At 45.8% G+C, this 27724-nt stretch overlaps 2 protein-coding genes across 2 annotated transcripts in view; both read left to right on the top strand.

Moving 5' to 3' along the window:
• LOC122613488 (protein Star) overlaps positions 1 to 24709 on the top strand; it is a 28529-nt gene extending 3820 nt beyond the window's left edge. The window contains exons 2-5 of the mRNA XM_043787692.1: positions 12399 to 13396; positions 21679 to 22172; positions 22245 to 22409; positions 22480 to 24709. Of these exons, the coding sequence (XP_043643627.1) occupies positions 12469 to 13396; positions 21679 to 22172; positions 22245 to 22409; positions 22480 to 22707 (1815 nt within the window). The 5' untranslated portion in view covers positions 12399 to 12468 and the 3' untranslated portion in view covers positions 22708 to 24709. The remainder of the gene's footprint in view (positions 1 to 12398; positions 13397 to 21678; positions 22173 to 22244; positions 22410 to 22479) is intronic.
• Positions 24710 to 26759: 2050 nt separating this feature from the next.
• The window catches only part of LOC122611742, a 35471-nt gene continuing 34506 nt past the window's right edge, over positions 26760 to 27724 (top strand). Inside the window, exon 1 of the mRNA XM_043785032.1 lies at positions 26760 to 26852. The gene's annotated coding sequence lies outside the window, so the exon portion shown is untranslated. The remainder of the gene's footprint in view (positions 26853 to 27724) is intronic.

Here is a 27724-nt window from a genome sequence, read left to right as displayed (position 1 = left end):
TCACGTGTATGTGGGTGCGAATACGTCGTCGTCTTACGTTGTAATTTCGCGACTCTATGTCCGTCCTTGTCTGCTGCTAATAAATCAAGACACATGTTCATTTTGCACAACTTTGGATACCCTACAATGTCTTGTCAGTCTCAATAATCAATCCAAATGGCTTTCAATGGTTATTTGTATTTTGCATTCTTCGCAATCAACTCTTTTCATAAGTCTTAAAAGCTTTATAAAGTGATAACTACAGTTCTGTAGAAAACTTGATTGATATCCATTTCAAGTAACCCAGCTCGATACCTTTGATCGCTCACACTTATTCATACTTATTTACTCATATTCAACGTATGGTCATTTGGAAACATCAATCATATCTTAGGCGAGGGTAATCCGTATTCGATGCAACGTTTTGCTTCTTGTGCTCGCTAGTTTTTGCCATTTATGCAGCTACCGTGGGGCGCTTACGTCATGGGCCGGCTTGGTACATATTTGGCCATGTTTTACTGTTGTCAATTGGCTGCTATTTGTGGGCTAAATTTCTCGCTGGCGTCAACACAAAATATTGAAAGTAGGCAGTGTAGCGGCGCAGCAAGCAGCTCGGATTGAGTTGAGTTGAGTCATTATCTTTTCTTTTCTCGAGTTGTGAAATTTGCTCCCGAATACCGCGGATGCGCAAGTACATATGTACGAGTATGTGCTCTACACTGCTCTACACATTTTCTCAATTAATAATTTCGAGCAAGCAGATGGAGGGAGAGATGGCCGTACATATAGCCCCATATATCATTGCCAAGATCATCTATTGGCCTCTCTATAGCTGCGTCTCATATAGCGACACAATATGTCTGAGCGAAATCCGTTTTATCCGTGGCATTTATTTACTTGTCTGTCTGGGCCAATTTCATTGGAAAATTCACTTTTCGCTAAACAATTTCCATAATGCAATAAATTTTTACAAATAGCCCTGTTAATGGATCGCATCGATCTGCTTTACAGTGGAATTCTGACCTGAGCATTGTTTTGATTTGCTTACGCCAATGCAGTGCTCGAAATAAATCGAGGTACATTCATGAATGAAATAATGAATGGGAATGGTGTTATGAACTTAGGATCGAATGCGGTCTGCTTCTTTGCCTTTTTCGCCTTTTTGCGGTTGGTTTTGTGGTCTGTGACGTCAGGTGATAATAGAGTGATAATCAGCGAATCTTTTTGAAGGGTTGTTACCTCATTATATTCCATGGATTTATGATTCTTAGTACCATTAACTGTTCGTAATGTTTTCCATCAGAGAACTGGGAAATTTCCAGAACTTTAAAGGTCTGTGATCTCTTAAATGGACAATGGGAAATGATCAATGCCAAAACAGTTTACAAACCAAACCTTACGCATTCTATGAAATATTTATAAAATTTCCCCCCGAAAGAACTGAGTAGTCATTATTAACCTGCCAAATCCATTCGCCGGAATGGATCCCACTCATCATATCGTTATCCAGAGCAAACAGCTGACTAACCCGGCGATCGCCGAGGGGCTCCTCCAACTACATAGACGAGGTTCCCGACCGAATGCCTGTGGGTGGTGCAGCTTTTCATAGCCACCTACACTAACTCAGTGCGCCAATATTTACACAACATTGATGGACATATACAGTGTGTTTACCTACTTTTGTAGGTGCTTCGGTTTCGGTGCCCGTTGTTATGCGTACAAACATCATACCCCTATGTATGTGCCATAGATCGGGCTATTTACTTATGTATTATTCTGCCGCTATTTATAACTGGCGTACTAATTTGTAATTTGTTTAATGATTCACTTAGCGAACTTTATGATGTGTGGGAACTGGAGTTGTAAGCCCTATCTACGCGCACTGCAATCGATTGCAGCACTTGGCTTGTTAGCTTATTGGCTGGTTGGCTTGTTGGCTTGTTGGCTTGCTGGCTTGTTGACCCAACGCGTTAGTCGCGATAAGGTTGTTTCCGAGAAGTCCATAAAGAATATTAGCATTGTTTAGCATTGCCCCGATCAATCAGCGTTACCTGTTGTGGGGGCACATAACACAAACCATTTCCATCTATTTTGGCTCTTCATCCTCCGCGAGGTGTAAACAATTTCTGGACGGGATCTTCGCCGCCTTAAGTAAACAACTAATTTCAATGGGCTATACACAAATTAATTCGCAATTTGCTGATGAGCATCTATGCCCGACTTCTGAAATTGTCTCGGCATTTTCGGGGAAACATATAAAAGCAAGTTTAGGATTCCCAGACACTTTTCTTATCGATTACATCAAAATGCTGGTTCTTCTCGGGGCTTTAAAACCAGTTCTCATTTCTCAGTTCTCAGTGCTCAGTTCCCTCTTTGAAAAAAGGTAAAGCCGAGTGAAAACCACAATAATAATTCCCATAATTATAACAATGAACCGCACAGATACAGAAATCCGACCAAAAAAGAGATATCCAAGTGTCGCCGTCCCCAAAACAACAACAAACAAAGCGACCAAGAGGCAGTGAAGAGTAAGAGGTGGAAGTGGTGTGGTGTGGTGGACGCAGAAGAATCACAGTGTGGTTGCTTTGAAATACAAACTTTTGTGGTTACAAGTTTTTTCTAGACCACAGCAAAGGCTGTTTCTTCTGTCTTTCGCTCAATGGCAAAGCCAAAGAAGTTGTGGCTGCCAAAACAAAAACAGAGAACGGAAAAAATAACCAAGAAGAACCAGAGATGGATGGTATATGGATGGTTGGATGGTTGTATAGCTGGATGGGCTGGATGGCGAAGGTGTGTTGTGTTGTGTAGGAAATGATACGGATACCAGGCGAAATAAAGTCGGAAGAAGTCTTCAGCACAACGAAAATAAAAGCTGGAACCAGTGGCGTAGGCAGTGGGGATTGGGGATTGGGGATTTCAGGGGTAAGATAAACAAAATGCCCTGTGTTCTTCAAATAAACGTAGCTATGAAGTTCTATATCGAGGTTTATGATTCCCGCTGCAGAGTGAGGAACACCCCCCGATCGAAATGTAGAGAAGCCACTGTTCGCAAAGACAGTTTCAAAGTTTTCTCAGTTTCCTCCGTTTTGTCATGGTTGTTATTACTCGTCGTTCCCCGTTCTTCTCGGTTTGCGGTGGTAAAACTTTAACAACTTCTTAAGAGTTGGGGAGGGGCCCCCAAAATCGAGTTCCAGCCGAGATAACCGAACAGAACTCGCCTCCAATCATATAAATACGACAATGACAGGGCACAAACGACATTTAAATGTGCCCAAAGTTAGTTGGAAAAGTGTTTTAGGCTGGGAAATGTGCCGTTAGTACAGTTTAAGTTCAATTAAAAGCGTCGTCGCCATTTTGCTGCCTCAACTTCAATTTCAATTATGCACCACGGGCGAAAGAGTCGCGGCAGTCAGTCAGTTTCGCTCCAGAAAGGCCCGTAAAAATGTGTCATGGCTGGCAGTTGAACTAAATTACCGCCAAGCGAAGCCAACTCGTCTCTTAGTTCGGTTCTACTCGCTAGTGCACTGGAAATAATTTCGAGCGATATGTAAAGTTATAAATACGAAGTCAATGCAAAGATCTTATCTTAGTTGGCGATATAAGTTGTTTAATCTTAAAAGGCCAGTCTGACTAATTCATATTTTTGAATAACTTTCAGTGTTTTCTTAGAATACCTCAATTCTTGTACTTTCTATTTTTTCTGTGCACTCAATCACTCGACGTGTCGCACCACCTGATGATGAGTGGCTCGGCCGTAATTTGTTGGCTTCCTGCTGCCGCTTGCAACAAGCCGCTGCACATGCACCGCTTGGCTACACTCCGCTCCAGTGCCCCTTCTCCTTTCCCTTGCCCGGAACCCAGTTCCTCCCTTTTTGTTGCACGCCCCATCGTCTGGGTTCAATGCGCCACAGGCTCGGAGCCACATCAGCCATTATCCTGCTGCGTCTCACACACGAGCCAAACATTGATAAGGCAAATCCATCGTTTTTGGCGAATTAAGGTGCCACCCGGTGGCAGACACCGCCCGAGGCACCTGTCATTAGCTCCACTAATTACCGCCGACCCACTCCGTCGCTTGACCAAAGTTGAACGCCTTGAACGCACGTGCCCCTGCAGATTTCCCACTAACTATACATGTATGTATATGTATATAGTGGCTGTATATAGATTACGGGCGGGTTGCGAAAATGGAGTTTTGTTTTATTTGATTTTGCCCGGTTTATTTAGCCTCGCTTCCCGTCCGCCCAGCCATCGCTCTTTTGTAATCCGCACGTAAACCGTTTTACTTTTCCCAGACTTTTATGCGAATTTCATAGTCGCTTGGTTGCTTGGTTGCTGCTTTTACTTAATGCTTCGCACACGTCAACCTAAAAAACTGAAAACGATGAAGAAAAGCTGAGTTACAGCAACGCCAAAAGCGCGGAAAAAGGTCACACACCTCGTTTTCGGCGGCACAGTGGTGTTGCTGAATGTGAATTTGTGCCCAAAATAAATAATTCCTATATTATTTTCAAGATATTTCATCGCATTTATTACCATTTAAGCAATTAAAGGAGTCGTACCATCCAAATTGATTAATTCAAAGATAAGGGAGCAGCAGAAAATACTGCCCCATCACCTTTGGCTTATTCTTAACTCGTTTCCCCCTCGAGTTTTGATTTTCGCTCAGCCGGGGAAGAGGATGAACCCGTCCAAAGTCGCAAGTACAAAGTCCAGGACCAGAACCAGGACATCATGCGCAGGTGCGCCGCTCCCTGTTGGAATCGCATTGCGTTTAACCCTCTGCGTGCGGCCCGCTTCAATTTCAATTTTGTAAATTGAGTTTACATTTCGATTTATTGACACGAACCGACTTCGATTGCGACTTCTTTGTGCTGCTCCCTGATCCTTGGGCTCTCCTCTGGCCCATTCCCTGCACTTTGACTGACATTTATTACCATTTGTGTGCCGGCTTCGGTTTCCTGGCGCTTTTGCGATTTATGCAATCGATGGAAGGAACTTTCATTGCGAAGGGAAAATGGCGTCCCGAAAAGTTAAGGGAGGTTTTATGAAAAGGCGGATTGAATCAGTGGATATAACCATGCGACTTCTGTAAGCATATAATCGCAATCTTCAAAATTGTATATTCAATAGTCGGTTTTTTCTGTTTTTCTGTTTTGTATACTTTTTCGTGTACTTCAGCAGCTGCCTGCTTTTCCTCTTAGTCTTGCTCATTATTTTACGGGCGCTATTTCCTGGTAAATCCCTGCATTATCTATTATTTTTTGAGCCAAGCTTAGGCTGCAATTTGAGCAATTCCATTTAAAATCGGAATCCATCCAGAAATGTGAAATGTGAAATGTCATGCCATTTGAATGTGAAGTCAGGCAACGTGGCATGCAGTGAACTGAACTGAACGTGTTGCAAACAAAAACAGAAACCGAAATGCACATGCAAACACACACAAAACACAAAACCCTGCCTTTCGGATCGCTCTCATCTCTCGACCACGCATCCTAGTGAAAATTTTCCACTTGAGTTTTCTTGCTTTTCCTATTTCATCCATTCTTCTTGTTTTTCTGCCCATTCATGCATGCCAAAGACTTCTTCCGTTTTGCCCAAAAAGGAAAATAAGAGCGACATGTGTTTGAGATGGAGTGTACTTTTCCTGGTGGTTGGGAAACTCATGGGGTGAGGGCGAGGATTTCTCTTAAACATAATCTCAATTTCCATTTTTCACCTGCCTAAACGGGCCCGCATCCACTTAGCCATCTTTCCCCCGATTTTTCCCCGATTTTCCTGTTGCCTGCTGCTGCCGCTTATCAGCAGCAATTTGTCTACTATCTGCTGGTCTGGTCTGGGCCAATTTTGGTGCCTTCTTTTGCGGCATTTCCCTTGTCTTTTACCGTGATAAATGTGCGTCGAGTTGGTAAATCCGCTCAAGCCTGATTAAGTGAATTATTATGCCAGGCTCTCTGTTCCGATCGCCGTTCTCCGGGGTTCTTCGCATTCGTCATGCATGTGTAGATACACAAGAAGCAGCCACCACCGTCGACGCATCATCATCATCATTATCATCATCGTCGTCATTGTGGGCACAGTCACTATTGTAGTCGGAAAAGTCGGAAAAGAGCGCAGCCATCAAATATTGTTTATGTTTCCAACAAATAGTGCCCGCTCTTTCTAATCAGCCGAGCGAACGCTTGTTGCATTTGTACCTGCTTGACCTGCATGGTGTATCTGCATCTGTATCTGTATCTGCATCTGTATCTGCATCTGCATCTGCCGCCCCTCCATGTGCAGTTGTATCCGTATCTGGTGTAGCTGCTGCTCTTGATCCATTTCCATTTCTATGCATTTTGTGCGTGCGGCTCATTACACGATGCTTGCCCCTTTTGCCTTTTGAGTACAGTGAAGCTTCAACAACTAAATCTGTTGCTTTTCTGTTTGGTAAAAGTTTGAAGAAGATCTTTCTCAGCCAGATCCTTGGTACTATTTTGTTGGGCTTTATATGTACCTTTATCTTTAAAGACATATTCGAGGGTTTATGTTTTTCGGTGCTCACTGTACCTTTCGGCGTTTACTGCACTCTCGAGCTGCTGCTTCATTGAGCTTTGGTTGGCTGCAGTCACGTCAGCAACTGCGGCGGCATAAACATTAAGCATCTCGTGGATGCGAGGGGTTCAAATTAATATAACGTTCTGATTCCCTGGAAATGTGAGTACGCGCTGGCAATTGACTGCGTTGATGTGGGATAGATTATGGACTTCAATTTAATTGCGAAATTATGCCGAGATGAACATTGCATAATTATGCAGCATGCAGCTGACCGCGGGCCAGTGTAATTCGCAGTTAAGCTAGTTAATTAAGGAAATTTAATCACACATGGGAAGTGCGTTGCCAACTAAAAATAAACCAGCGATTTAGATAGTTATGTAATGGCTGTAAGATACCCAGCACACATCCGTTGCACGTAAATTAAGATCTTAATGGGAATTCTGTCGAAGTTCTCACTCTAAACAAATGTCATGGGATATCAACAAACCATAGCCAGCGAAAAATATGGTTATAGTTGAAGTCAACAAATGAAACTCTCATCATCGATGGGTGAAATTTATGGCCTCCGCGCAGGGAGAGCAACTAAAGTAAACAATCAATGGCCCAAGTTATGGTGTAATTGGCCAAGTAACTCCCACAAGTTTATTGAGGCGCATAAATATTATTTTTTGGGCATCTGCCGGCACATTAAGGCAATTTTCATGCCCCAACCGAGTTGCTATTGTGGCATGCTGGCACGTCAACTTCTCATTAAGATAAGCGCTTTTGGCTTTCGGCTTCATGGGCTTCCTGGGCTTTCAGACGTTCAAACTGCTCCTGTCGTGGGCCACCTTCGCTTGATGGATCTGCTTAAGGGGGCGAAATCAAAGTGTCCCGCCAATTCTCGCATGCAATGCGATGAATTGCATATGCATGGAGTCCTGCAGGGCACCTCCTTAGTCCTGGCACACGCCAGCTGTCCGGGAACCGAGGCAACTGCCAAGCAGCCCGGCTTCTTGTGGCCCCCTGCTGCCTTTTTGGTAATAAATTCCCGACATGCAAAGGCGAGTGCAATAAAATAGCAGCGGCTGCAATGGAACCCATTTGCCATTCCCGACTTACCCTAGATTCCTCAACTGCCACTGCCGCATTTTATTTGGCAACTTTCCAGCCGCATTTTTATGTGCTAATTTACTAGAACGACTTGCTGAACAACGAAGAACGAATAACGAATAACCGTTGTAGCTGCTGTCGGCCAACTTTCGGGCTGGCCAACTCCTACAAACCGACGCCTCGGGCACAAACAATTAAAACGACGACAACGACGACGACGCCAACGACGCTGGCCGATAAACAAGCCAAGATAAGTCAACGCCGCCCCGACGACCACACAGGTCCGAGATGCAAGTGGCAAGTCCCTGTTGCCAGTTACCTCTTACCTCCTACCTCCTACCTCCAAGTGTGCAGCATATGCCACACATTTCGTATTTTTTTGTTTTTCACGTTTCTGTGTTTCTGTGTGCTACCAATAAATTTCCGAAATACCTTCTTGCCTTACCTGGCAAGAGCAATTTTTTCATTAGCGCGTTCAGCGTGGCGGAGCTGAGCTCTTGTCCAGCGGGGTAGCTCACTTCTAAGTAGTCATCAGAGGAAAAATTAAGCGAGGGGAGGATCCTGCTAAGGGCGACTACTGGAAACAATTGCGGCAATTGGAGAATTTCAACAACTTTTTAGGGAACCGCCTGGCGAGTCTAGAGGGTCGGTCACTTGAGGCGATTGTGAGTTTATCTGACAGGAATGGTGCAGTTATTTATGTGGGTCCTTAAGGCAGCAAGTGGGAGTGTGCCTCTTAAGGGTGTATTTGAGAGGGGAGTTATAAGGGCAACGATATTAAATGATAAGACAAAAAGTTGTGTTTATCTGAGTACCAAACTTTTCCTTAATGCTTATACTGGAGCTCCATCTCCTTTCTCCTTGCATAACCTCTTGTTTTTCGAAAGGAATCCCGCCTCGATGGACTTTCGTATCCAGCAGATCGCTTGGCCAGCTCGTTTGCCCGGCTTCCAAGTGTTTCCCAGTGCCAAGTGTAGAAGACGAGGAATTCCTGTGTGCAACGATCGCCAAGCGGTTGTTATTGCTGGCCTTTTGGAATTGCATTTTTATTGTCTGCCACTTTGTTGTTACCAATGTTGGCGAGTGGCCTGGACGCCTTCCACTTCTTGATCTTGTTCCTCCGGTGCGGTGCTGTTGCTGTTTTTGTATAAATAAACCATATGGTTAAAAGCGTAGCAGAATAATTCTACGAGCTGCCTGCCTTTTTCTTACTTGGCTGCCCATCGTCAACGCTTCTTGTCTCTCCTGCTCTGGGTTTTTTTTTTTTTTGTTTTTTGCTTTGTTTTGTAGAACTCGGCCTGGTGGTTATACCTTCCTCTAACTGTGTTGTGCTGGCCGGGATGATGGAGTTCTGCTTGAGTGCGTTTGTAAATGTTTTATCAAAATGTCTTGTGCCGTTCGCCCTCTCTTTCTGGCTTTGTGTTACATTTATACGAACCTCGCATCGCACGATCATTAACCGCAAAACATTATTGTGGCATGTTCGCTCGCTGGTTCTTGCTCTGCTGCTGCTCCTTCGTACACACAGAAAAATAGGTCTGCTGTCCAGGTCATTTTGAAACAGATTTTTGAAGTATATACATATGTGTAACGATTCATCCAACTACACATTTGGCGCTGAGGATCTTTGTTGGCCATCTACATATGCAAAGACAGAAGCAGCACCGAAGTAGGTTCTGGTTTCTCACCGTGTTTGTGCCACCTTGTCCCACCTTGGCTCACCTTTCCTCTCCTTTCCTTTTCCCCTCTTGATTTTGTTGTTTGTTCAGCTTCGCTTGGCGATTCTCGGAACTGGGGCCGCAAAATATGTTGCACCACGCCAAACGCTGAAATTGCAGGGCCTAAATCGTCTCTGTCGTCCAAATCCAAATCTCTTGTCCCCATTCCACGTAAATCTTGTGGTGACCCCTCCAGTGGCGCCAACTGGGAGGTGGCTGTGTCACACAGAATATATAGACGGCTATATAGATGTTGTTGCCAAGTCGACGACTTCCCAGACAGCCAGCAGACACAAAAAAGGGCAGCATCAATGAAAGCGACGCCGGCAAAAGCGCGCACACAGCTATTGATAGCTGTTCGGATACAGATTACAGATACATTCAAAGATACATCGCACATGCATAGCTATAGATGCATAGATATATCCGTGTGCTGTCGGCTCCCTCTGATTTCCCATTTTGTTGTTTTTCTCCAAGCGCTCTCTCAAATCGATCGATTTCATGCGCTGCGACAAGCCGTAAATCACACGCCACACCGACCGACCGACCGACCGCCTGCAGATACAAATACATACTGTGTATCTGAGGGGCTTTTTCCATTCGACTTCAAAGTTTTTCGCTTCGTTTCAATTCGATTTCAGGGCGCGTTATTTACGCACTGCAAATCAAAGACGGAGCCAGCTAATTACTGAATTAAAAGCCCATTAAACACGTCCATAAACTTGAAGTTTCTTTCAGAGCTGTGAAAATGCATCTTAATTGTTCGAAATCATGAAAATCGCTTGGCAGAAAGTGTGTAGAATAGGATTACAAATGCCGATAGGTGTGGGAAAAACTCAAGTAATCAAGCACTAAAACGAAAAATCGAATTCTTTTGGTAATGGAATTATTTGAAACAACTTTAAGTGGCTAATAACACGCTTCCAATCGATTAAATGGACTCGGTTGCTCTCTTAGAGATTTAATGGCCTCCATTCTGCCCACTTGCAACTGCAACCTGCTGCAGATGCCCGACCTATCTCTCAGATGGACCCATTTAAGCCTGGTCCTGGCGCATTCCAGGAACTATATCGTTTAACGAACGACGGCTGGGAAGAGTATCATTAAATGCGAGCATCCAACAGCAGGCCATTTAATCACGGGCCCCCAAGACCCGGCTTCGCTGGGATATGTTTCAATAAATTCCAGCAAATCAAAACACACAAAACATATTCCGCTCTCGGGGGAGCATCGCGGGGCACCCGGGCCAAGAATGGGGATCCCAGGAACCGAGAGCTGGGCGCACGCGTAATGGATAATGAATGCGAATGCGCGAATGCCTCGCGGCGGCATCCACATAAGTCAATGCAACCCAACCTCGACTCTGCTCCTGCTGGTCAGCAAGTCGCTCCGATTCCTACTCCGATTCTTATTCTTATTCCGAGTCTGCTGGCTGGATGGCAGCCTTGCCCTTAGCACAAAGGAGCTTTACGAGCCGGAGTAAAAAATACTATAACGTCCAAGGCAGGAGATGTTATGCTTTATGAAGCAAAAACTCAGAGGAAGCATTACATGAATGGAACGAAATCGGGTCTGAAGAGGTTATCAGATACTCTATTTTCAATGAAAAGATTGAATCATGCTCATATGATCATATAGGATATCATTTTTACATGATATGATGCAATTATGCCAAATGCCATTTTCTAGTTTCGATATTATATTATTGAGAGCATAGATTGTTGGAGAACCCTGTTCTCTGGAACACCTCTATTGCCAGGAATGAACCACACTGCAATCCCTGCCTGTTGCCTGTTCCATTACAAATCTCTCGTTAATTTGTGCATACCTTTTTTTTTGGGGGCGGGGGGCAGGGCAGGGAAGGAATGAATAAGAGCCGGAGCAGCAACAGCCGCCGAGCATTGGAAAAACATCTGCTGTTTCCACTGCCAGTTGATGAACTCGATTCCACTCGCACTCGCACAGCTTGCCGTCTCACTCGCTCCCGCCTGAGCCGAGCATGGCTTCTCTCGTTCGCGCGTCTGTTGCGCAGGCGCACAAGTACACGGCACTACACCCATACAGCAGAGGTCGCACCATTAGGAGCGAACGTGACAAGTTTAGTAAGATATACACATTTTGAGAGATAGGTTCTTAATAATCGGGTATTACACTTGATAAATCACGAGATCAAGAACCTCAACAGGAGCCATCAACTGAAGGTGTTGTATTCGGAGTCCTAGGTGATATTCCCCCAGATCCTTCGACCATGGAATGATTTTCTTGATCTGACTAATTCGATTTCGGGTTAGTTATAGGTATATCTAGAACTGTAGGTACCCACTTCGGCATACAAAACGGCTGGTACTTCCACTGAGGCCCTCCGCCTCCTTGGAGGCCCTCCTGCTCCGCTCGATCGCCGCTCTTCCCCTCCTCGGCCGTCTTCGTCTTCAATGCTTTTCCATTTATAATTCTCATGCCTCGCTGCAATGCATTTTCACCCCTCCGGAGCCAGCTCTTCAGCTCTTCGGCTCGCCAGTTCGTTCGACTGCTCTCGTTCTGTGTCTTTTTTAATTTGGTTCACAAAATACCTCGCGTTGTTGTTGAAATTCTTTGGCAATCAACCGTTCTCGCTCTCTCTCCCTCTCGCTCTGCGCCTGGCCGCCCGTCCCTTTCGCACCCGGCTTTGTCTGGCAGTCGCTCGATTTTTGACAGGTGGTGGAGTTTTGTATTCAATTTCTTCGGGCCTCCGTCTTGGAGCGACTTTTGCTCTTGGGCTCGGTCTGGGTTTGGGTTTGGGTTTGAATTTGAGTTCGAGTCTGGGTCTGAGTTTTTCGATTTTTTTTGGACGTATTTTTGCCTATTCATAAAAATGGGAATAAGTTCAGACGGCAGCAGGAGCAAAGGAGCAGACAAAAGATTGCCAGACATATGGAGAGCTGGCTGTAAGGATGCTGGGATCGGGAATGGGGATGATGATGATCATCATCATGATGATGATGATGATGATGATGCCTCAGTTCAATGCACCTTATGAAATTAGTTTTCGATTTGGCACTAATTGGATTCTTCTCTTTGGCTCTTCTCTTCCAGGATGCGGCTGTAGAAGAGGACTCGCAACCAGGAGGCACAAGAGATCGCAGGAACCCACACAGCAGGAGTCATGTCGCAGCAAGTGTTCTCGGCGCATCCAGCGCTGGCGGTGGAGCAGCTGCAGCAGGCGGAGCAGGAGGAGCACAACACCAGTAGTAATCATCACCAGCAGCGATCGACGACACAGAGCCGCCGGCATGCCAAGGCCGCGCCCAAGAAGTTCACGCTGAGCAGAAGCTGCGCCGGCGGAGGATCGGGAACCCTGAGCGGAGTCCACCAGCAAGTCACGCCCAGTGCGTCAAATCCCGCCATCAGTCCGGAGTCCAGGAAAACGCTGCCCGTGCGAACAAACTACGCGGCGGTGGACGACGACGATGACATCGAGTGCGAGGATGTGGACGAGGTGAACTTTGGCCAGCAGGAGAAGGAGACGGAGCGGGAGACCCGGCAACCAACCAAAGACTGTGGCACCGATGAGACGGATCATGTGCAGCAGCGCCACAAACACACAAACGCATCGACGACCTCGGCGACGGCGGCGAGCAGGCACCACCACCAAGACGGCGGAGGAGGTGACCAGAGCGATCTGAGCAGCGTGATCAGCTCGCCGTCGGTCAGCACAGTGTCCTCGCCCCTCTCCACGCCCACCCGGCTGCCACAGGCGCTGCAGCAGCAGCTACACTGCTGCCAGAAGTCCTCGGGCATGGAGTCCCGGGCGAGAACATCTCCGCCACAGATCCAGCATCCGCACAGACAGCACCACCAGCACCAGCATCAGCAGCAGCACCATCATCACCACCACCATCACCACCTCACGGCAGCGGGTTGTGCGGGCGGAGGAGGTGGTGGTGGCTCTGGAGGATCGGGATCCTGCAAGGCGAAGAAGCTCGATCCGCGACTGAATCCCTCGCCCTATCGCCAGCTATTGCCCATCGCCCTGTGCCTGCTCTCCTTCGCGACAGTCTTTGCCACATTAATAGTTTACATGGACACGACAGGTGAGTGCTCCTCTATATCCTCTATATTCTCTATATCCTCTATCCTGTCCAGTGTTTACTTATTAAAATTTGATATCTCTGGCATATGTCATCTGTTTTTTGTGCCCGTTCGGTGCGGTTCCTTGCCCGAAACACAAACACAAACGCAAACACAATTTTTTCCACCGGATGTAGGCTGTGTTTGCCTTTGCTGCAGATCCGTTTCGTTCCATTCCCTTTCCTTTACTTTTTTCCATTATGTTCCTGAAAGGTTGTCCTTTCCCGGTAATGGGCACACTTTCGAGATTAGTTTACGCGTCATCTAAACTGGCCGGCCAGCAGCGCATCTTTTGTCATAGATCGCTGCCTCCTTCCCCCGGACTTTATTTGTATGTATGTATATAAGGTCTGCATTTTTTCGTTTGCCAATATCTTTTTGGCGTGGGCGTGTTTGCTGCGTTGGCTGGCGCAGTGGCGCTTCCTGTCAGCAATCGCTTGGCAACAAGCAACTTCGCAGCTGTCGCTGCTGTTTCTGTTTGTGTGGCGTTGCGTTGCGTTGTCATTGCCCCAAAACGTTGCCATCGATGAGGCAGCCCAGACACGTGCTGCAAGCACCGATAGCTCGCTCCACCGTTTCAAAGGCAGCCGCTCCAACGTCGGAGGAATATCTAATAGTCTCGTTTGGCAGCCATGCGGAGTCATTGTGGCTGGTCGACCAACTAGAAGAGTTTAAATAGCTGTTTAGCAACAAGAGGCAAATTATGGCGGGCTCTCCTTTAGAATTATAATGAAATTCGTTATGAAAACTCTGTAAGTCACTCCTAAAACTGAAATGAAAGTATTCAAAACGAAGATATCTGCACCAAAATGAAATGATCAAATAAAAAACCCAATCTTATCAAGTTTCTTGGAAGTTGACTATGACTGCCCGTATGGAAATTCACATTCCTCAGGTATTAATAAGCTTTACAGATGCACTCGATAAGAAAATAGCTACGATAAGACGGCAGTTGATTGCCAGAACCACAGGGTTGTGAGCTCCATCGCTGCCACAAAGCCTTCCCTTGAATGATCCGCATCGTAAACCTTGTGACCCATCTAGATCCGGAGATGACGCATCCCCAACTAGCTTAGTTAGCTTGGCTCCATCTATCTGCATTATAGTGCGGATCGCGGACAGCCGTCGGATGGGGCAATTTCTTTTAATTCGCTGAAATATTTTGTTGTCGCCGAGACCGAATTACAGCCCGTCGAACGACGAGAAGGCTGTGTACATTTTCGTCGCGATCTCGTCTCTGGAATAGTACGAAAGTGCAGAATAAATTTGCTTAATTTGGGTTGGCTTTTTCGCATTTGTGGCGACTGGCGCTCGCTCAATGAAAGCGGAAAGCATTTTACAAGCGAAATTGTTTTGCATATGATGAGCTCGCCACATCGTCGACGGATCGCCGGCAGTGGCGCCGGAGTATCATTGAGTGATTCATGTGGCCCGCGAGTGACTAAGGGCTACTAAGTGTAAACACCCAGACCAGACCATACCAGACCAGCCCAGACCAGACCCAAAAAATCAATGTCAGTCCATTGTTGTTGCAGCTGGGGAAGTCAACAGCCACACTTCTTGAAAGGCATTTTAAAATTCCACTCGGGTGTTGGCAATTTTCGCTTTGACGTTGACGTTCTGCCTCCTCGACTCCCTTGGCTTCCTTTGGGCCAAAGACTTCTTCCGTAGCGTCAACTTCTTGCCATCTTCCGCTTATTCGATTAAAGTGTGCAAATGTTATGCAAATACTTTGTGAATAAAGCCTTTACTGCCAGCTGATCGAACATATTTGCATTTGCATTTGTGCTAATGGAAATGGATTAGTCATTTCTGCTTGCCAGTTGTAATCGCTGATGGATTTTGCAGATTTAAATAAATACACTTTCATATTGATTCTAGGAGCTAGGGAATCTTGAAATGCTACTATAGAGTTTCCTATAAATAGGCTTATTAAATGTCAAAATTATTATGGATTCCATGCCTTGACTTCTACTTTTCCCTTTTGGTTTATTGCCATTAAAAACCGTATAAATCGAAACGATGATTGCCGCTGATTTTTTGCTATAAATTTGTCATTTCATGCACTCAGTTAAGTGCTCAAGGGGTTATAATTCAACAACTTATTGACTGCAATATCCGACTCTTTTGTTTTTCGTCGCCACGTCGACTAGACTGAATGGGCTTCTCTTGGTTGGTTGCCACTGGCTTGGACGGGGACGAAGGTCCGATATCTCCAAGTTTCCACTTGGGCGTGTCACTTGTCGACTGACTTCGCTGCTGGACAGACCCAGTTTTATGGCTCATTGATGGCTCTATTAGGTTTATACGAGCGAACGGATTCATAAACAGAAATAAACATAAATTAGGCATTCCTTCTTCGGCCCATTCTGCTGCCCGAACTCCGTCTTATTCCCCCTACAAAAGCGGAGTGGATATAAATTGAACACGTTCCGTGCGTTCCGCAAAGGTTGAGGTTGAGGTTGAAAAGTGGAAGCTTTGTGCCGCTCGAATCGAAATTTCTTCGAATCATGCACTTGACAGACCAAAGAGAACCGAACTGAAATGCGCTTATTAAAGTGACAAATTTCGGAATGGAATGCGAGCTCCCCCACTCCACTCGCCCCGAAATTCCCGAGAGCTGGTAAACCTCTGACCATGACTTTCCAGAACCAAACTACCAAACTACAAAACTACCAAATACCAAATGCCAACTCTCACAATCATTTTTTCTGCTTGCCTACGCTCTTCTTGTTACAAATTCAGCCTCGGCCGCATTTTGATTCCACTTCTTCAGCTCTTTAGTTCTTCCGTACTTCCCATGACCACAATATAATGGTGTTGATGATGGTCCCCCACAATCCAATCCCTAGACTCGTTGTAGTAGTCACGTTCCAGACTTGATTGTTGCAATGACCGAGGCACTTCTCGGTTTTCCTCTGGGGAGAGATTCGGAATCGGAAATTGCATTTGAAGTTTGGCGGCATTTTGAAATCGGTATTTTAAATATGGTGATCCTTTCATGGGAAACCATGATTTGGAAAGAGGTAATTAAGGAATGTATCAAAAACCATTAAAGGCAGTGGCCGAATAACTATAATTAGCAGGGCATTGAAATTAGAATGTTTATCCACTCGGAAAGTTGGTCAATAACAACAGTAAGTTAATTAAACCGACTTGCAACCATCTCCGATTTTATTTGAAAGCTCTGTTAATTAAGGCTTTATATATGCTGGCAAACTATTACTTATTACCATATTTATAGAGCGAGGTTAGCGAACTCCCATTTCTCTGCTCGTATTTGCCATTTGAATGTTTTACGATCATTTGCTACTTGCCAAATCGGTTTTAATAGCTGTTTCGATTTCAGAACTGGTTCCCCTTAAGTACCAACTTGTTACCATTTCTATTCACTGCCAAACACATGGCCAAGTCCCATAATGTCTGAGTTCCTCTCTAATATCCGCCACCCAATTTCGGGATTGCATTGACTTGTGCCATAATCCGAACATAGCCTACTTATCGACGCCGTGTGATTACTCAGTCATCGATTAGCTGGCTGGCTTTCACTCTTCCGCCGCTCACTTTCGACTGATTGGCAACTGGTGACTACTGAAGCCATCTTCACACGCCATGCCGCCGCGCCTCTGCGACGTTGCCGCGCTTCACTTGTTGTTGCTGTTGCTGTTGTTGTTGACATGGCTCGTGACGCCCAAAGGGGGAGTGCGCAGGTGGTTGTAGTAACCAGTAACCAGGTGCAGTGTCATTAGCCTCACCTTTGACAGCAATCGGTGCGGTAACCGAAAAAAAAAAGACGACCCTAACAAGTACCGAACCTCAAAGCGTATTAGCCCATTTGTGGAAAGTATGTTTATTGCGCCGATAACGAGGAAGTAGAATTGTGAATTGGGTAATAACACATTATGCCATTGCAATACCCACACTAGTTTTTTTTACCGTGCATTCCGCGCGTTTGCGAACACGCCCCCAAAGGTCAGAGCATTAATCATGTTAGGAAGGCATTATCTTCACACTTGCGGTGATTACACGATGTCGTCGTCACTGTCGTCTGGCCTTCGCTGGTGACAATTTGCAAATTGCAACTTTAATTGAAATTTACAACTTGAACTCCAACCACTAATGACTTAATTCCCGTTAGGCACGCAGCGCATTTGTAGGGAGGTTTGGGAATGGGAATGGGAGGGGTAAGTACTTTGTACTTAAGACTTTGATCCTACATCTGAAATAATACCAAAGCGGTTTGATAGTTTGCTTTGCTAGTTTGGATATCACATCGTACTAGGAACGACAGTTTATTCAGCGACCATTTATAACAAAGTCTGTCACTTTCAACTGTTAACCTTCCACTATCAACTAGATACTGCTCTGGTTTCTTCGAGTGCACTAGCAACCTCCCCTGCTAGCCACCGGATGTCATTCTGGGCCCTCCCCCCACCGACTTCGTTTGCCTTGTGATTCATAATTTTCGTGTGCAGTTGCCAACATTGTTGCACGGCCCCCAGCCCGCGAAAATCCACCCCCGCAGAGGCGTCGCTGTCGTCGTCTGGACTGCGTGGCATGGTTCGGCATGCGGTTCGTCGCCGTGGTGCAAGTGGTTCGCTCGGCGGAGATGATCAGCTCCGCCAAAAGCGCAGCGAGTGCTCAATTTGAAAAGCAAAGCTCAAATGGCATTATCACAGCATGCGCCACGGCGACGCACGATGACTATAGGAACCACTTCTTATGTGGCACTTACTCCTCCTTCCTCCCTTTCTCCCTGCCTTCGTTCCATTGAGCCACCACCCGCATGTGGGTCTCGGGTTTTGCAACCCTCCTTCTGGCATTGCGGCATTGTGGCATTCTGGCATTCCAATTGCGCCGTTTCTTAGGCGTCGTGTGGGTTCTCCTTGGGAAAGTGCCCACTGCGATAAGGTTAATAAGAAAAACAACAGCAGCGGGGGCTGAACAACTGGCCTCGCGTCTGCTTTATCGGGATTTCGCCGAGAGATATTTCAATCAGGGTTGATTAATGGCCAAGGGGAGCGTTTTACGTTTAACGCATTAAAACGGGGTCATTTACTATGCCAAAGGTTTCTCGACACGTCTCAATGGGGTCATATATCATAAACATATCATATAGAGTGCCACGTTGCCATAAATCAACACCTATTTCTTTTTCATTTGGTTGAAATAGAATTAAATATTTCATTTTATTTTAGTTGGTTGAGTGCTAGCTGCTGCTCTTTTCGATTCAACCTTTTATTTCGCACTTTTCCTCCGTTTTTCCACCCACTTAATGCATTTCACACCTGATCACGTGACGTGGAAGTTTGCCCTGCACTGCATTGGCCTTTTCCATTTCGCCACAGTTAAATGCGCCTCGCAGGCGGTGATTAAGATCCGACCCACATAGATTAGGCCCACTTGGACCTATTTGCTAAATAAATCAGCGCTTGCGTCGCCTGTTCTGTTACCACATGCAAGACGTCGTGTACACGGGAACATGGAACATGGAAACAGGCCATTTTGAATAGCGCCGAACGAGCAATTACAAGCCAGACAACAAGCAGAAATCGCTTCACAAATCAATAGCTCAACCGAACCGAACTACTAGGCAATGGCAATAGGACATGCGGATCCCAGATATATAAGGATATATTACGCAACAAGGGTAACGTTGCCCGACAACAGCCGCGTCGCAGTGCCCCCAAAAAAACATAGGCGAAACCAACTACGGCGATAAAGTTTTTGGTCCTTTTATGGACATGCACTGTAAACAAATATGGTGGGGTTCATCTGCACTGTAAAGTTGAATAGTAATAAGCAAATAGCTTGGCAACTGCCTGTTGTTGAACTTATCAGCGAGTTACTAGCTATCAAATATTAAATGCTTTGATGAGTGTATATTGTTTGTAATAAACTTTTACCCGCAATTGAAAATGCACAAAAGTTGTGGGTTTCACCTGGGCCTCCCTGCCTTTCTCCCCGCCTTATTTGCCTTCCCCGGCCGCCTTTGTTGAATTATTGAATAGGGCGTGCACTACTGGCAGCAAGTCCGTCTTGTGCACTACCCCTGAGTCGGAATGAGTGCCCCTGCCTGTGTGTGTGTAAACCCCTGAATAATCTGAATAAGCCGCCGCCTGCGGACGAGCAGGGAACTTCAAGTTTGCCGCCGCTTAACCGCAATTAAACGTTGCTCCTCGGCTCCTGGCTCCTGGTTCATGGAGTCCTCCACTCCACTCCTTCTGCGTAATGTTGTCCCGTCCGCCGCCATTGAATATAATTTTCGGGACCGGCCTGCCCCGTCATTTGTCTTTCCTTCCCACCGCCACCCTTGTGCAAATTAGAAATGTCAGCTTCTGACACCGAAATTGCTGCGCCCGAGGGCAGATCTCATTCCATTCCATTCTTTCGGTCGCTTTAATTTTCGACTTTTATATGTACATCGGATTTACATGTGTTCGCATTTAACGGTTCCAGCGGCTTTTATTGCACATCTGTCGGAGGAGATCGGTATGCTGGTAGACAAACGATCGGATAATTCATTCGACTTCTAATCGTTTTGGGCAGACCTTACTTCCATTGGCTCGGCTATCAGATTTCCACGACTAATGGCCGCATCAAAATTTCCCCCACTGCACCGGGGGCACTACTTTCCCTACCGAGATCGGCTTTTGGTGTTAATTAGTGCAAGTTTTCACTTGGCCTTCGAGCCCTCGGCTGGGAAATTACTGAGAAATGTGCCCTCCGTTTTGGCCAAATTATAGTGGCTCGTCTAAATGGCCGGCCACCGTTTTTGCCTCACTTTTGCTGGCCGTCTATCTGCTGGTATATGCATTATAATAAACTTTATGGCCATTTTGTGACCGAAACATAAAAGTTTTCGCCTCAAAATTTGCATGGCACATTTGCGCTGAATGGGCAAAGACCAAAAAAAAAAATATATACAATATATATTTGTTTAACGACTTGGTTTTGGGTGAGGCGGCCACAACGATGCGAATTCGTCTGACGAACCGGAGCGGGAAATAATGACGTACAAGTAGCCGAAATCAGAAATCCAAAATCTGAAATCAGAAATCCGAAATGGAAGATCGATTGACAAGATGTTTGCCACGCTTTCCGCCCACGGCGCATTTCCATTTGTCAGACTTATTTAGATCAACTGGCTCATAATTTAAATGTGTAAAGGTTCTGGGAAATTTATTCAGAGCAACAAGAGTGGCATGTTTCTCATATTAACTTGGCATTTGCACACTTTCATTCTACTTCAATGAATTGTTTCTTACTTTTTATTTATCTATAAAATATAAGTCGTTACTTGTACGAACTTTAAACACTTTTAAACCCTAAAAAGGCCTTAACCTTTTGGGAACCTTTACTGCTCATGTGGGAGGGCTTGAGGCACTTGTAAGCTGCCACAAAATGCTGCAAGCACATTTGATGTATTTTAATTCCTTTGGCTTTTACGATTTGTTTCGCCCGGTCAGCTGGCCAGTTGAAACGAAACAAAAAGTGGAAATTGGCACAAGGAAAGTGTGAAAAGCAAATAAAACCCAAGTGTGTCTGAATGTACCTGCCTACATGGCTGAGTATGTGTGCGGAGTGTGGCAACTAAAGCCAAAGTACGGCAAATCGCTGGCTTTTTGCTGCTAAGGTTTATGGACAGGTTGGGCCGGCTGGTTGGGCTGACATGAGTCAAATGGTCGGCGCTGCCCGGGGGAAAATCGGTTGGGGGAGGAGGGAGGGGATGATGGGGTCATGTGCTAAATATCAGAGGCCGTGCGCTCATTATACTTTATGGGCCGCCACCGGCAGTCGCTTTCAAGGCGAGGTCATCGCTGCTGCCAAGTGGCTGTTTCCTTCCCTCGACCTTCAATGGGGTCTCCTGCTGCTCCATCTTCCAACTTTGCGAACACAATTTATGCCAAACTAACATGGCATATCACCAAAAACTCATTCCGTTTAAAGTACAAAGTTTATTTCGCCTTCTAAGGTTCTGCTAACTTAATTAGATTTGTGGTCGAATAGTGTATATGCAAGAATAGTGCTGAGCTGAGCTGCCCTTCTTTTGCAGCGCATCCATTTGCCAATGCAAATGTGGTCAATGCAATCCAATTGGCAGCGAAGCGTGGCAGAGTTTGAGCCACACACGCCATGCGACCAGTGGTGCAACAACTTTTAATTAAAACCAATTACCGCCACACACACACACGGCTCCAAACCAACTCGCAACTGATCTTTGGATTTGATTTTCCTCCTGCAGAGATTCGCCATCAGCAGTTTCGGCTGAACATGTCGCGCGACTACGAGCTGAATGGCGTTGCGCAAGACGATCCCGCACTAATCGATTTCCTGCGCCAGATCCACATGGGCAAGTACCTGGGCAAGGCGTCGCCCAAGGTCGCGGCCGCGGCAGCAGTGGGCGTGGGTCCGCCGCCCAACTCCCCGCGCCTCGCCACCGCCGGCTCCACATTCGGTAGTGGCAACAGCAACAGCAGCGGCAGTGGAGCCGATCAACTGGCCCACTACGTGGCCGATCTGGTGGGCGGGAAGATGAACGGAGCGGTGATCCAGTCGCTGAGCGGTCCGCTCGCCCATCTGATCACGGCGCCCTGGCTGAGCGAGCAGCTCAACTGGATGGGCGTGCTGGTGGAGCCGGAGCCGCGCTGGTACTTCACGTTGCGCAAGCAGAATGCCCAGCGGGCGCGCATGCAGGTGGTGCACGCCTGTGTTTCGCCCAATACCTATCCCAAAGAGGTGAGTAGTAGTGGCTTGAGATGCCAATCTCTCGCAGATCGGTGATTAATGCTTTCCTCGCTTTCCCCGCAGATTACCATTCAAAACGAGGATGTGCGCATCAATAGTCTGCACGACGAGGAGACCTCGTGGTTCAACTCGCGTGTCAAATGCTTTCCGCTCTACACAATCATGCTGGCATGTGAGCGCACCGAATACGATCTGCTCAGCCTGGGCGTACAGGGGCATGAGCTGGAGGTGAGTGACCCATTAACTTAGCACACTATCTTAAGACACTTTCGCTAAACGATTCACTTTTCGCTTGCAGATCTTGCAGACGCTGCCCTTCGACAAAGTCAAAATCGATGTGATATCGATACATTTGCTCGAGGATCACGAGGACGTGGCCGATTACGTGCTGGACATCACCAGGTTCCTGGCGGGCAAGTCCTACAAGCTGCAGCGCAAGATCGGTCGCAACTACTTCTACCAGCGACTCAATGCCAGCGCCAGTCGCACGCGCAAGAAAGATATCCTGCTGCTGAAGACGCCCTAGGCTCGACCACCGCAACGAACGATCCGATCGAAGGATCAAACTGGCAGTCAGACGACAGCCCAGACGACATCGAAGTGAAGACAAGCGTTGAAAAGCGAACATTGAACGTAGTTACTGAAAGAAATCAAGAAAACACTTGGCAGCGAAGCGAGAGACCAGTAGAACTCTCAAACTGAACTCTATGTTATAATGATAATTATTACTATACATACGCTACACTAACGATATCGTTTAATATACTGTATACCGATTATGATATATTGTACGAGTAGAATCTTAGTTTTTGTAAAACTCAATTACCCCTACCCCTCTCAAAAACATATTATATCACCTTTATGTTATTATTTCCATTTATTTTTTGTCGAAATTGTTTTTTGTGCCCGTGTACGAACGAGCAGAGTACACGGAACAATTGTGTTGAATGAGAACACAACATTACTATATACATATATGCATATAACGTATTATGATTTGCTATAAGCTATGCTAATGAATGTTAATCTAAGAGTGCGCACGCCCGCCCGCCCCTTTTCGATGTATAAATTAAATTGCAACTGGCGCGGCGAGTTCGGATTATGAACGAGAAATTATTGTAACTGCTCTGCTACTAGGCTTAGGTCGGCTATCTCCTACAAACTATCAAAGTATCTATCTATGCAAGTTTATGTTATATCGAATGCTTTATCTAGTAATCAATAAGTAAACAAGTAAACAAAGCTAACGTAAATTATTGTTTAAACGGGCGCCAAACGACGAACGGAACGGAAGCAGCGCAAAACTAAATACAAAACATATTTAAATTATATTAAATTATTGAACCAAACAAAGCACATCCATACACATAAACACCACCATTGTACACACATACACACACACTAGCGCAAGCGAATAAATATATAGTAAACTCATTTGCAAAATCTGCTTTCAACTCATCTCATACTCATAGTTACAACATAAGCGAACCATTAAATTAATGAGCAAAAATGAAGATCGAAGGAATAAACTATTAAACGAGGCAGCGAGAAAATTACCAAGAAATTACAAAATAGAGCAAAGATCGAAGAAAATAAAACACCCAAAAACACTCACACTACACTCATGCACATTTTTGTACTAAATGTACTAGTGGATAAACAAAGTAAATAAATGTAAATGTAACGCAACGAAATTAAATGTAAACCACTCTTATTTCTATTACATTTTAGTAATCATGATGTATTATTTTTTTATTTTTTTTTTATGTGCACACTAGGACACAGCTGAGATCGGTGACAGTTGTTGCAAGTGCCGCGAACTCGTTGCACCTCGCCCGCCCAGAAAAAAAGAAAAAAAAAGAAACACTTAGAACACAGACTAACTATAGCCAGACACAGATATTAAATTGAGAACCGAGTAGAGAATCAGTGCCTTCGACTTAGACTTGAAACAAAACCAAAATCTAAGCATTACTCATATTGAAATCGTTGTACATAGAGAGAGAGCATTGAGCAGCAACCGTCACTAGCCGAACATTTGTTGTTACCAATTGCCGTCTGTTAAACTTGCCTTACCGATGATGAGAGGCCGGTGATGCCCCGCCCCCGTCCCCGCCCACAGTCTTCACTCAGTTATCACACTCGAATCCGTCACAAGCAGAACTACAGAACTATAGAACTACAAACGCGACTAAATCACAAACATCACCTTAGTCTAAGTACAGTGCTAATGTCTGTTTTTTTTAAGCCTAATTCTAATTACTTAGTTGTATCTTGTGTAAATTAGCGTTTAACCAAATTTTAAGTAGGCTATTACGATACCGATTACCATCTGATTCGGCCTTGTCCATAGCACCCATCCCACATAGCATCACGCCCCACGATACACCACACACCATACAACACACACTAGCAAAAGGCTAACTCATGCTAAGCTCGACATCGAACTAGAAATTGTATTTACAGCGAGCATAAAACTAAGAAACAAAATTTATAGTTAATATAAAAAATAAAGAATCGAAAACTTATGAAGCTTCATTGACTTTTGTTTGTCCACCCACACACTGCCTTTAGTTCACTCGATTGAAATTGAAATCATGACAAGACTATATCTATGGCATAAATCAAAGTTCTTTATCTTATGAAATTGACTTGAAAACTGTTGAGAAACGCAGTGACACGAGTACATATTCTAAACTATCCGCAAAAACAGAACTGCAAATGAAACACTTATGGAAATTATTAATGAAACTTTGCCGCCACTTATTATAGTTAGATAACTGCTAAACAAAAATTGAAAAAAATTGAAAAGCCTGCAACTATGACAAAATAACAACTATGAATAACAACAAAATTTACACGAGTTCAATGAATGACATTAATAAAGATTTACATTAAATGTAATGGCAACCAATGGTTTTAATTGCCTTGGGGGAATTTTCTATGTAAGTTTGGGTTTTACTTTATTTCAAACTTATTTCTGAAGCTTATGTAATAACACTTCTTTCAGTGAGCTTCGTGACTCCTGAATGGATTCCTCTATAAGCTTGCACAGCCGAGAAGTATGCAACCCTTTTTGCGAGCCCTTTTTCATTGCCTACATTCCTGCTTGCCATTCAAAATGGCCTCCCGTCCCCTGAGTAATAATGGCCGCCATTGGATGCCATTGGCAACCTGTTGCAAGTGTGTACCAGCACTATCTGCCCCTCTGGCATCCACAACTGCAAAGCTCAACGTTAAACGACCCTTTTGCCAGCGGCAGTCATAATCCCGCCATTCAGGCGGAAGCAGAACTCATTAAGGAGGCATTAGCATGCAGCTCGCTTCGCGGCCAAGTGATCAAATTAATTGCCGAGCCAACTGCGACGCCTTGGCATGTGGACGGTCATTGTCTAGGTTTCTGGGTGGGATTTCGGGGTCCTGTGCCTTAGGAGAGCTACCGCTTCCAGTGCATCGGCGCCACCTGGAAGTGCAGGCCATGGGTGGAGTTGTGGGGGCTGGATCTGGATCTGGATGGCCGTTCTCCGGGTGCCGCCTACGTCGGCAACAGGCTGTTGCGGCGGAGCTTTCCTCGGAAAAAACCGGCGCAGGCGCCGCTCTGACACACTAACACAGAGGCAACGGACAGGCGCAGTGGGTGGTGGCCACCACCACTCGGTTCTCGCTTCTCGGGCCACGAAAGTGAAAGCTGCGACTTTCAAACTGTTGCGTCCTGGCTCGGCACTCAGAACTCAGGACTCGGAGCAAAATCAATAGCCATAAAGTTTGGCCAGCGCAAACAGCTGTCAACCTACGTCAAATGGCTAAGCGGAGGTGGTGGGCGGCGACTATCGGCCCGGCCATTGTTGTTGCTCTAGGGCAGCTTTCGCACTACACAACCCTCTACTTCAAAGCTGTTGAGGTACCCTGTAAATTCCGGGGGCCAAATGCAAGTTCTTTGCTCTCTCCCCGTTTAATATTCACGTCTTTACAGGGTATTCTTTACTGCGTAGCCAGTCGCTGGCATCTCTGACAATTGACGCTTGATACTCGCAGTGTCACTCGCAAAATATGTGTCAGCTTACAGTTGCGGACATGTTGATAGTTTAAGAAGTGCACTTTCAATAGTCCTTTAATTTTGGAAACATCAAGTTGCTAACTTGTTATAAATATTGGTAAAGCGTAAATTGCATATATGTAAGTATTTATGGATGGTAGGATCGTGGGCTAATAAATTTAAATTTGTATCATATTAATAGGAACCACTTTCCTAATAGGGATTACGACCAAAAATATTCCCAGTCGAGCGCTTGAATTTCGGCCGCATCTGTGGGCCAGTAAAAGCATGGCCGAAAGCTTGAGTGGAGCTTTATCTTAATGGTGCGTGTGCCTAACCTACAGCGAAATGCGTAGGAATTTCGACTGCTTTCGGGTGCGTGTGTGTGTGTGTGGGTGAGGGTGAGGGTGAGGGTGAGGGCACACTGTACAGTACATACGCTGGCTGACGGAACGCCGAGCAGCGAGTCCACGAGAGCGACTATGAGGCAGGGCTGCCGAGGAACGGCGCTTCAGTAGGACAGGCAGTCCTTCGGCTGACGGTCAACGCGAGCGAAAAGCCAGAAAAGAGCAGCAGCAGCAGCAAGGACTTGGGCAGCACGAAAAATAGTGAAATAAGGATAACCAGTAGTGACAGTAAGGAGGCGTTAGTTGCTGTTATTATATTAAATAACACTTTTCACCGACTGAAAAGCGAGCCAAGACTGTGGAATATGGCGCCCGAAAAGCTCGTGTGTGTTTTATTTTTGTGGCTGAAAGCGAAACGAAAAATTTGACACTGAACTTCAGCAAACGCTTGCTTGTGTGCTTGTGTTCCTGTGTGCGTGTGAAAGTGCGGCAGTGTATGTGTGTGAAAGAACATTTGAAGTGACAGCCCAGAAGTATGCTACACAAAATGTCAGCCAGCCATATGCCAGCAGTGTTTTCGCAACCGAGCCATTTCCCTCGGTTTTCCACCGTTTCCCTTGGCCTTTCCTGGCTATTTCTGTGCTGCGTGTTTTGTGCACGCGCCCACAATTAGCCAGAGACCAAAAACACGGCGACTTTGGGCCCGGAAGGCCAAAAAAAAACAAAATAACAAGAGGACACGGTGTGTCCCAGCTTATTGCGTAGTTAAATGGCCAGTTTGGCAGTCGCTTCGCGCGAAGGGCCAAAAAGGCGTAGGCTAAATAATGTGGCCCGCTTTTCGCTTTGTATGGCCGAGAAATTGAAACATGTGGGCCAATATCAACAGCGAGGCGGCAATTAGACGCCAGTGCCCACAAATAATATCGCACGTCATCCGTGCGCCTGCGAACACCTGCAAACCACCCACACAGGCACACTGAGACACACACACCACACACACACCAGGCACACACACTCTCACCCACGCCCGCACACACGGCGACCAGACACCCACACAGGCAGAAAACAGCCGGTGCTCTTGGAAGCTCGCTCTCTTTGGGGCCAAACTCTCTTCAGCGTCTTCGAGTCGCCTGGCTTGTGGCTTATGGCTTTCGGCTTCA

Source organism: Drosophila teissieri, chromosome 2L (assembly GCF_016746235.2).
Source record: "Drosophila teissieri strain GT53w chromosome 2L, Prin_Dtei_1.1, whole genome shotgun sequence".
Classification (NCBI taxonomy): domain Eukaryota; kingdom Metazoa; phylum Arthropoda; class Insecta; order Diptera; family Drosophilidae; genus Drosophila; species Drosophila teissieri.
The sequence above is the reverse complement of the archived record's forward strand: the minus strand, read 5'-3'. Positions and strand labels throughout refer to the sequence as shown.